The sequence below is a fragment of the Primulina huaijiensis genome, chromosome 11 (assembly GCF_012295235.1).
Source record: "Primulina huaijiensis isolate GDHJ02 chromosome 11, ASM1229523v2, whole genome shotgun sequence".
Lineage (NCBI taxonomy): Eukaryota > Viridiplantae > Streptophyta > Magnoliopsida > Lamiales > Gesneriaceae > Primulina > Primulina huaijiensis.
This window is the reverse complement of record NC_133316.1, coordinates 22,901,795-22,911,963: the sequence shown is the minus strand read 5'-3', so window position 1 is coordinate 22,911,963 and position 10,169 is coordinate 22,901,795. Positions and strand designations below refer to the sequence as shown.

Below are 10,169 nucleotides of genomic sequence, written 5' to 3'. Positions count from 1 at the left end.
TCAACCAAATTACATCCAATCTGATATTTAACCACTTTTTACACAGTGACCGAACTTCTGGAGGGTGATTCATCCCGGAAAATAGTAGAAATAATCTGCAGATCAAGCTGGCTAAAATCCGAGAATCCTTGTGTTAGGATCGAAAGGGTACTGAAAGTTCATAATATGCAGAAAACACTGTCCAGATTTGAGGAATACAGGGAGACAGTGAAGTTTAAAGCCAGCAAGCTTCCTAAGAAACATCCACGTTGTTTAGCAGATGGCAACGAACTCTTAAGGTTCTATGGAACAACTCTAACATGTTCCCTGGGCATGAATGGATCCTCAAGCCTCTGCATCTCCGACAGATGCTCCGTCTGTCGAATTATACGGCAGGGATTTTCGACTAACAGAGAACACAGAGGTGGCGTAGGAGTTTTCACCACGAGCACGAGTGGGAGAGCTTTCGAATCAATAGAAATGTACGAGGATGATTCTTCAATTAGGAAAGCGCTGATAGTATGCAGGGTGATTGCGGGGAGGGTGCATCGGCCATTGGATAACATCCAAGAAATGACTCAACAAACAGGGTTCGATTCTTTGGCGGGTAAAGTTGGTCTTTATTCGAATATTGAGGAGCTTTACTTGCTTAACGCTAGGGCCCTTCTTCCTTGTTTTGTGATTATTTGCAAAAACTGAAGATTACAAGCTGAAAAATCCTCGCTCAATATGTGTAATTTTCTTTGTTGAAGGTAATATAATATGCATTCTTCTTTACTCTGTTTGATTAATCTCAATAAACTCTCATTCTACGTGTGTGGTCTCATTTGCGTCTTGTTGCATTCCAACAAAATTTTGGCTTATATATAAAGAACAGCTCGTAAGCACAATTTTGGCTTTCTTAACTTAGTTTGTTATAGATGTCCGACGTTAAAACTAATTTTAAAAAAAAATAAAAAATAGCTTATAATCACGGCTGAGATATATCTTCCGATTGTGAAGCCTTATATCGTATACTTATTGTGTTTATAACCTAAAGTAATGCCTTGAAATGTCCACACCCTCGCTGTGAAGTTGAATCAAAAGCCAATGAAAAAACCCGCCAGTGAATCTTTAAAGCAAAAAAGCTTGCATTAATCAACAAGTATACATTAGTACAGATGGGAATCCTCGTGCATAGTTGAAGTAACAGACAAAAACAAAGCCACTGGACCTCAGTAATGATTTTTGGCTACGTTCCACGTGAATATCGCAAATGGGAATCTTCAAATCCTCAAAAATAACGAGGAACACTAATTTATTCCAGTATGTAAGGGGAGAGAATGATGTAATTTTGAGAGAAAATGTAATCCATAAACTAGAGTTTTTGCATTAAATGCAGCAGCAATAGGACATGTGGATGTAGAATATATAACAAGAATCGAGAAAATAACATGTCACATTGTTTGTCTCAGCAATCCAATTTGAAGTTTTTTGTTTGTATATATATATGTTTTTGTTTGACGCTATTTAATTTTCATTTGAGGATAGGGTGTCCCCTACTTTTTTGAACGTGAAATGATGGAGATAAAATTGGGAGTTCCCGTGTTGAATAGATTATCATACCGCAAATTTGTACGGCTTAAAACGAATTATGGACCATGTCACGTCACAGAAACGAGGTTGGTTGACATCGACGTTGCTCTCAAATTTACATTCGAAAACAACAAGCCTAAGAAATACAAAATTCAGAAACCAGTCTTTTTATTCATAATACTGAATATATATCATTGTCGGATACAAACTCAAATACAAATGTTTTACAGCGGAAATGTAAAACCAGATATAACCATGTCTTAACAGATGCAACGGAAAACAAACATAAATTAGAACTAAGAACAACAGTCTTCTTCTTCACCAGTCCCAGAACTGATTCTGCTCTTCTTCTAACATTTCTTCTTCGTTCTTATCTGAGACGGGTTTGGTGGGTGAGTGATTTGATTGTCACTCAATAAGCGGGGACGGGAATAACTCACAGTTTTCAAAACCATTTTTTACAGAAACAGTAATACGAAAATATACAGAAACTTACTTACAGAACATGAATCAGTCTTCAGGAATAACATGTTTCAGAACAGAAATCAGAACTTCAAATTTAGCAAGCAAGTAAGCACTGAGCACGTTTGTAAATTTCATGGCTAAACTGATATCAGTCTCCTATAAGTTCTCTCCTCTAAGGGGTGAGGCCAATAATCAGTAATCAGGAATCAGGATTGTTTCAGAATATATATTTCTACCATTAGTTCACAAGGTTTCGGTGCTTCAAAAATCAGAAATCAGAAATACAAATACTTTGCTTCAAAACAGGAATTATCAAACTGGTTTCAAGATGTTTATACATAAACCCACTAACCGTAATTCGCTAGAAATTTCGGTTGAAGTCAGAGATTTGAGAGTGTTATTTATAGGCAAAAATCTGACTGTTAGCCTCCCAATTAATGACCATAATCTGCCATTATGTGTCATTACAACCTTTATTTCATGTTAAATATTTCAGTTACAAGTCATAAGCAGAATCAGTAGCCGTCTGCTGGAATTTCGTGTTACTGAACTCTTCTGGTGCTGGATTCTATCGGCTGGAAAATACCATATTCTGAAATATTAGTTGCTATTGGAAATGTTAGCTTCTGCTGGAATTTTGCATTGCTGCTACAAAATGCTATTTATGCTAGCTGCTGCAAAAATGTTATTTACTGATGGAATTTCGGGTTTTCACATACCAAACATTTGTTGTTATGCCACACTAGCTACTGGATAATTCCGAGTTGGGGGGAACTAATTAGTACTTGATAATATTTCTAGAAGAAAAAAAAAATTCTAAATCTATGCAAAAGTCACGCTATATGGTACAGAAAACATGTAATAAATCGACAATTGACGATAATATAGATGTGCTTAAGCAACAATGTTGCATTGGTCAACTAATTTTTTATTCATTTGCATGGTCACATAATGAGTAAAAATCCACAGTCCATACAAATTCTAACAGTATGTTGGATAATTTCATGAATGTTATAGTTGTAGCTAAATCCTAAATCTCTCAACTTCTTGGAAGATATCTCAGCAGGGACTGAATCATGCTGCTTCTTGTCAAACCTGACGCAATTTTTTTTTAAAAATAAACATGCAAAAGCTCAAGATTTCTCAGAACTTTATACATCATTTATATATATATATAAAAAAAAAATTATGCACCTCTGCGTGTCTGGACAAGAGTGTTTTTGACTTAGATGTTCGACAAGTTCAGACATTGCACAACTATTTGTACAGCATAAGTATCGACCCTCGGCTTCAGGGTGCTCCATGAGAAATATATGGGCGTTACGTTGCATATGTCTACAATGTGAACTAATGCCATCGATTCCATTCTGGAGTTCACGGCTTCTAATATGGGGAGCAGCTTAGGATAACCTAAACCATTTGAATCATAATAGTGAGAAACTTCAAACGAGTACTTTTAGGACATGTACTTGATTGTGACAATTTTCACTTTTCATGATTCTTAAAAATCATAGAAGTTACCCCTGACTGGGGACAAGATAACTTGAATACTTCAATGCCATTCTCCTTTGCAAACTGGAACACCGTCTCTTCTGTTAAAAGCTTCGACAGAACATAAACCTGCAAAAAGTTCACTTGAAAATTATTGCAAAACTCTACCGCAGTGGAACAGGAGACTCGAATGTGTAACAGTCTACCCATCCATTCGCTTTAGTTTCCAGGACATGTTTGACAGGTGTCTGGCATGATTAATCAACTTTCGATTTCTATCCCCCGGAGCTGTCTTTTGCAGTCAAAGTGCTCACAGATGATGTAAAAACGATTCTCTTGACAGTGTCCGTTTTCAAGCAAGAAGTGAGAATGTGTAGCGTCCCTTTGAAAAGTTGGTGGAAATGACGCGAAGCTAAAAATTAGTTTGAAATGTCCAAAACTGCGCAATCAATATTTTCAATTATAAAATTATGATCATGCTCTATGACTGAAGAGCATCACTAGCAAAACACACTCAGATTGACTCAAAAGAAAACATTTACGGTTCTTTCATTTCCTTCAACTATTTTTAACAAGATAATGGAATTGTAAAGCAAGTACAGGAGGCAGATTTCAGTTTTGATGTTCTTTTCCTGTTTCTTTCTACTCATATGCGCGTCGGCCAATCGATGAGACTCAAAGTTTGAGTATGACTAATGAAATCCATAACACGGACCTTTGATATTATCAGACCTGGCGGTTCTGTAGATTTAACCTGCAAATTGAGTTGAAAATTTCAAACTAATAAACGAAGTTACTTCCATGCTCTGACAATTTGGCATGTAATGCAAAAAAGACATTAATGACAAAAAAGAAAGAACTTAAAGTCTGAAAATCAAGGTCAGACACAGACTTAAATCAACCAATATCAAGATCATGCAATAAGAACAAATTATTCAAAAGATCATTGGACGATAGACCAATCTGCACTGTTCTATCTAGCACAAAGGCAACAAAAGGTTTTGGTAGTGCTTCCAGAATCCAAATAATAAAAAACCTCACCTCATTTCTTTAAAAAAAATCACCTCATTTGCTCAGAAGCTATTGGACAAGGTTAGAAAGACTAGGTCAATAAGCAATTTGAAATTTTCAAACAAGCTCTGAGAACAAATCTTAATGGACATGTAAAATTCAGTTAAGGTCTTAAGGATAATATCTAAGAATCAGATTAAACAATTCCATGCCTCCAAGTAAATTCTCCAAGGCCTATGGGTCGACAAAGCTAATGAAGATAGGTTCTCATGTGCGAGCACCCCAGCAATTCTTTCAATTCTCCAGAATTTTCATCTGAGACATAATTACGCTTCTGATCCACGCAGCAGAAAATGAATGAAGGATCAAAATCAACCAGGAATTCATCTCAGTTAGATTAATGGTTATGCTCATAAAACTCCACGATAAAATTTCTGGCCGACGAGATTATTCTTTCTTGCACGTTGAACAAAAAATATACAAATACAGAAGACCCATTAAACAAAAAATATGATAAGTTCATAAAAAAATTAATTAGAGTGATGCCACATGTACATCCATATTTTTATATCAATTTATACAACACAAAAAATTCGATGTAAAAATTGAATTTGTCAAAATTTCATTAAAGAACTTGCTACCTGACAATACAATAATAATGGGAATAGCGTTTTAGTCTTCAATATATATTTATTGAATTTGATTTTACTTCTTTATTTCCTGTTTGTTGATGAACTTTGCGGGACGTGTATTTTTTGGTTAACTATGCATAGAAAATCACTAAGCTAAAAATTCTCTGTATTTTTTATTTTGAAGCTATAATGAAAAACTAACGAAATATAATCCCCGCGCTATTCCATTAAGTTTGCAGCCAAAACCCTGTATTATTAAATTTGCGATTGAAAAAATTAGTATTCAAAATTTAAAAAAAAATACAAATTTCGCGGATTGAAATATATATGTTTGATTTTCTCAATTTTAAGGAAATATCTCGATGAAAAAAATATTTGAAACTTCTAATGTGTTATAATATAATTAAAAATATATTTTTCTATTTAGTTTATGATATCATTTTGGACTTGAATACTCTCAATATAAGTTCACATGTATGCAAATAAACACGTGTACTACAAAACATTGTCAGTAAGAGGTTTTGAATTAATAAAAGTTTAACATCGTGTGGTTTTTTAACTTCTTAAATTTCACAAAGTAAATTTTTTTTTTGTTTAAAAACAAAGAATTTTAGGTCATTAATTTTGGTGTGGTAGAAAAAGAAAGAGCTGGCATATCTAGTTTCAGAAGTGTCAAAATTTTGACATACTTCCGCCTGAAGCATTTGAAATCAAACGTCTACTCATTGACTTGGCTCTATCATTTTTGCTCTTTGAAATACAAAAGGCTTTTGCTTTAGCTTCACATGAAAGGCCACCAGAGGAACTGGCTAGCAGAAGCACCTCACTCAGATTATGTTACAGATCAAGATCCAAAATCAGGGAAGCCGAACAAAGAAGTAAAAACCTTACGTTTAAATATCAAATGAATCAGTCATGCTGTCCAACGATTCAGCTCGCCGGTGTTCTAATGGGTGCATATTGATTACAACTTCATTTTCTAGGGGAGTTGAGGAATGATTCTTACTTCGTCTGGATTTAAGAATCCTAGAGAGAACCTGAACAATGTCCCTCATTGATGGCCTTTTTCTCGCAATAGGCAGGACGCATGCGTGTGCAAGATCTGCCAATTCGTTGAGTTCTCCTACGTCGAATTTTCCATGTAATTGAGGGTCAACTATTTCTTCCCAGCCAACTTTCCCTTCAGAGCTCATGGCTGCCTGTGATAGTTAATCACTGAGTTAAGTAGTGAAATCTAAGAAGTAAAAAAAAAAGTCAAAAGAATTTACCAGCTCAACGTGCTCCATAAGACCCTGGAGAGGGTTTCTTCCAGCAACAAGTTCAAAGAGCAACACACCGTAGCTGTAAATGTCACTTTTTTTCGTGAAAGAACGTGTTGATATGTATTCAGGATCAAGGTATCCAAAAGTCCCCCGAATATTTGAGGCGTGTTTGCTAACCGCCTCTTCCCTCGAAAGTCCAAAATCAGCTACCTGCAAAAAAGAGTCGATATCAATAATCCTGTAGACATTCTTCTTTGAGGGAAAAGTGCACAACAAACAGAAACCTACCCTTGCTCTCATGGACTGATCCAGTAAAATATTGGATGATTTGATGTCTCTATGTACCACAGGTGGAACTGCCTGAAGTGAAATAAAAGAAATCAGCCACTAAAGCAGAGAAAACGAGTAAGAGTAACAGAGGAAGGACATACGAAGCTCATTTTTATAAGAGATTGCTCTCTGGGTGAGAGTAGTGTTTCTTTAACTTACACCATCATGAAGATATTCCAAACCCCTAGCTACATCGAGAGCTATTTGAACTCTTAATTTCCAACTTAATGGTTCAAGTTTCTCATCTGAGAATCACCAAAAAAAACAAGTAATGATGCTAAATAGAATTTATATTACCATGATGAAATGTCGAAAATGAGGCATTTATTATTTTAAATTTTAAATGAACAAAATAGCTAACTTACTATATAGATGAGAAGCCAAACTTCCTCGACTCATATACACATAAATAAGCATGTGCTGGTTCTTCTCTGCACAATAGCCGACCAAATTCACAAGGTTTCTATGATGCAACCTTCCTAAAAGCATAACCTGAGAGTAAAATCAAACGAAAGATAAATCAACAAGTACTGGCGATGGCACAGATTTGAACTCTTATAATATGTAGTTTTTTGTCCTTGTTTGGTAGAGCTCCAGCCCTTACCCAAATAGCCTGGGTGAGTGAGAAAATTTTTCACCCGTGCGAATAAAAAGATTTATCAACTGACTATAGCTATCAAAAGCTCAGCGCCTAGGCTCACGGGCCACGGCACAACAAGCCCTTGCGCCTAGACACAAGCCGAGGCTCTGCCCAAGAATGAAGATCGCATCTTGGCTAAGAGTGGATGCACGTTGAAAGCCCAAGGTGCCCCTTACATGCTTTTGGAAACACAAGTCAATAATAATTCATTTTGCTTGTATATTATCGATGAACATTTTTCAACCCTCGCTTCCTAAGCTATGTAATAGTCATGCCCTTTCCGAAGTTGAGCCTCTAACGATTAGGCACTTAACTAATTACACTTTCTCCATCAGTTTGGTTGATTACAACCAAAAAACAAAAGCAAGTTCTCACAGTCCAACATGCTAGTTGTCAAATTGAAGTACCTCAGTTTGGAACTCTTTCTCCCCCTGCTTTGAATTGGTCGCAAGCACTTTAACAGCAACCGTGTCCCCAGACGAAACCTGTGCTTTGTACACAGGACCGTAAGCTCCTTGACCAATTAATGAGCTAAAATTACAGGTCGCTTTTTGCAGGTCCCTGATTGCGGTGAAAAGGGCACACATATCTTGAGCTAACTTAACAAGCAAAAATTTTGAGTGCAAAGAAAATATCATCACAAATAATATATCCATGGACAACAAACTCACGAGTCGCGTATAACTTTTTAAACAACGGGTAACAGCCAATGACATTTAAATTTCCACTTCATTCCACATTAAACTTCAAACTAAGAGAATGATAATAATATGGTACGTACTAAATGACACCAGTCCATGATTAGGCAAAGAATACATACTTGTAGGAGTACTCAAGGATCCCGGATGCAGCAACCACACCAGCCTTTTTAAATCTACCAAACCACAAAGCCATGCCATTTTGTATAGCATACCGTGGCGACTCTATCCCAACTGATGAGTCAGACAATATTGAAGTAGTATCTGCACCATTTTCATGAATTGGAATCGTTTCGCTGCTTCTGGAACTGCTACTACCAATCTGGGAACGCTTCCTATGGTATGTATAGCAAAAGGAACCGACAAGAGCCAAAGCTATTCCGATCACCACTCCTATTGATATCCCAATAACTAAACCCACAGATTCCTTTCTCATGTCGTTACCAGGTCCGTTATATAGCAAAATATACAAATAGTATACCGAAAGAAACCTGCAAAGATAAAACACAATACTTAGCTCGTAAATCTCCCCGTTTAGGAGCAAGAAAACAAATACAGCTAAAGTTTTAATTAGATTTCCTCTTCAAAAATCACGTCCATGTGACTACTTTCAACAGATGTAGGATAGAAATGCGAAACGCAGTGATATACAAAGTCATAATCCCAAGAACATTAAATCTTTTACCTACAAAATTATTGCTAAGCAATAGACAGAGTGCATAAAGTTAGGCCCGCGGCCTTGAATTTTACAATCCACGACAACGGGGACTAAAAATTCAGCAAAGGCCAGCTGAGTGCAGAAACCGGAATTTTCATAAGCTTTGGTCAAAATATCTGAACTTTTGCAAAATAATACAAGTCAATCTAATCCCACGGTTTTGTCAACAAAATAACATAAAAGCCACACCTTTGAGAAGGCGATGGCAGATTCGAGACCAATAAAATGCGATGAGGAAAAAACATACAAGCCCAGATTACTCACTTAAAAACCCAGAACCATAATCCTTAAAAGAAAAAAAAGAACAAACAAAAAGAGAAAAAAAAAATCACCAGAGACGTTATAAAAGACAGACTTAAAAGTAAAGCTGCAGTATTTCAAAAAGGGGAGAAGGAGAATAATGAGACAGACGCATTGACAATAATATTGTTTAACCTTCTCCTGATTGAATTAAACTGAACGCACTCTGTAAAGGGGTTGAAGGGGCGGCAGTTAATAGTTTTTCGGGGGGAAATCGTCGTAAGAAAACAGTGAAATGTGCTAAAGAGACGACGAGAAAAAAGAATCAGATGCGAGCGTATGCCCCACTCGAATTTGTCGACCTCTGGATTCTTGGTACTGAACAATAACCGAAAGAAAGAATCTTCGGTGAAGCAAAAATCAATGGCATCATGGCGGAGGGAACATAAGCATTAAGCAAGCACTGCGCGTGAATATGGGTTGAGGTAAGGTAATGAGATAAATACTATGTTAATGCAATTATACTTTTGATGACACTTTTACGTCAATAGCTGGGAAAATATAATAATTTGAAAATTATATAAATAAAAACATATATTAAATTCATTGATTTGTTAATGTAATGATTGAATCTCATACTCACTACCAGTGTAAACAGTCACACCTACTTAGGATGATCTTGGCTACAATAACGTATGTGTTATTGAAGTTGAAAAATATATAAAAAGACTATTAATTTCAGATATTGCACATGTTAGTTGATCCATTAATACAATAATTTATAAAATTACTTGTTTTGTTTTTTCATATATCCATCGTTTATCGAAATGTATACCTATCATACCAAGTTTTTAAAAAATTTCAAAAAAAGAAAGGGAACGTTATTTTCGTGCAAAATACAGCATAAATTGAAAAGGATAATACAATAATAGCAGAACGCAATGATGGGATGGAAGGCCTGAAATCGGCATGGCATGCTTCCAAAAGTGGGGACCAAATCCGGGAATAAAGCCCACCACCAATTTATCCTCCCGGATTTCAAATTATGATTCCTCGAAGAATTCATGTATTGTATTCGAACAAACATATCTGTGGTAATTTAATGAGATTCAATTTGCATTCATTTTT

At 36.0% G+C, this 10,169-nt stretch overlaps 2 protein-coding genes and 1 pseudogene across 6 annotated transcripts in view; 1 reads left to right on the top strand and 2 right to left on the bottom strand.

Moving 5' to 3' along the window:
- Positions 1-748, top strand: part of LOC140987382 (uncharacterized) — a 2,126-nt gene extending 1,378 nt beyond the window's left edge. The window contains exon 3 of the mRNA XM_073455860.1: positions 47-748. Within this exon, the coding sequence (XP_073311961.1) occupies positions 47-678 (632 nt within the window). The 3' untranslated portion in view covers positions 679-748. The remainder of the gene's footprint in view (positions 1-46) is intronic.
- A 2,197-nt stretch (positions 749-2,945) lies between these two features.
- Positions 2,946-4,313, bottom strand: LOC140988498 (putative anthocyanidin reductase; annotated as a pseudogene).
- A 1,442-nt stretch (positions 4,314-5,755) lies between these two features.
- Positions 5,756-9,503, bottom strand: LOC140987113 (calcium/calmodulin-regulated receptor-like kinase 1). 5 transcript variants are annotated; one of them, XM_073455518.1, is made up of 9 exons: positions 9,267-9,503; positions 8,769-8,917; positions 8,206-8,574; positions 7,793-7,946; positions 7,111-7,237; positions 6,905-6,990; positions 6,704-6,775; positions 6,422-6,625; positions 5,759-6,352 (listed from the first exon to the last, which is right to left on the bottom strand). In XM_073455518.1, the coding sequence occupies exons 3-9, from the start codon at positions 8,517-8,519 to the stop codon at positions 6,047-6,049; spliced, it is 1,263 nt and encodes a 420-aa protein (XP_073311619.1). In that variant the 5' UTR covers positions 8,520-8,574; positions 8,769-8,917; positions 9,267-9,503; the 3' UTR covers positions 5,759-6,046. The 5 variants fall into 5 exon arrangements, with proteins under 5 accessions (XP_073311616.1, XP_073311619.1, XP_073311617.1 ...); XM_073455515.1 differs by lacking the exon at positions 8,769-8,917 and having other exon boundaries at positions 5,756-6,352; positions 8,991-9,503; XM_073455516.1 differs by lacking the exon at positions 8,769-8,917 and having other exon boundaries at positions 9,066-9,503.
- Positions 9,504-10,169: the final 666 nt, after the last annotated feature.

Excerpts from the sequence above, each read along its gene's own strand:
- LOC140987113 (XM_073455515.1), bottom strand. The coding sequence starts at position 9,046 with ATGTTTTTTCCTCATCGCATTTTATTGGTCTCGAATCTGCCATCGCCT. Across the intron at positions 6,776-6,904 it reads TGGAATATCTTCATGATGGT|GCAGTTCCACCTGTGGTACA; the intron begins GTAAGTTAAAGA and ends ATTTCACTTCAG. Across the intron at positions 6,626-6,703 it reads ATCAGTCCATGAGAGCAAGG|GTAGCTGATTTTGGACTTTC; the intron begins GTAGGTTTCTGT and ends TCTTTTTTGCAG.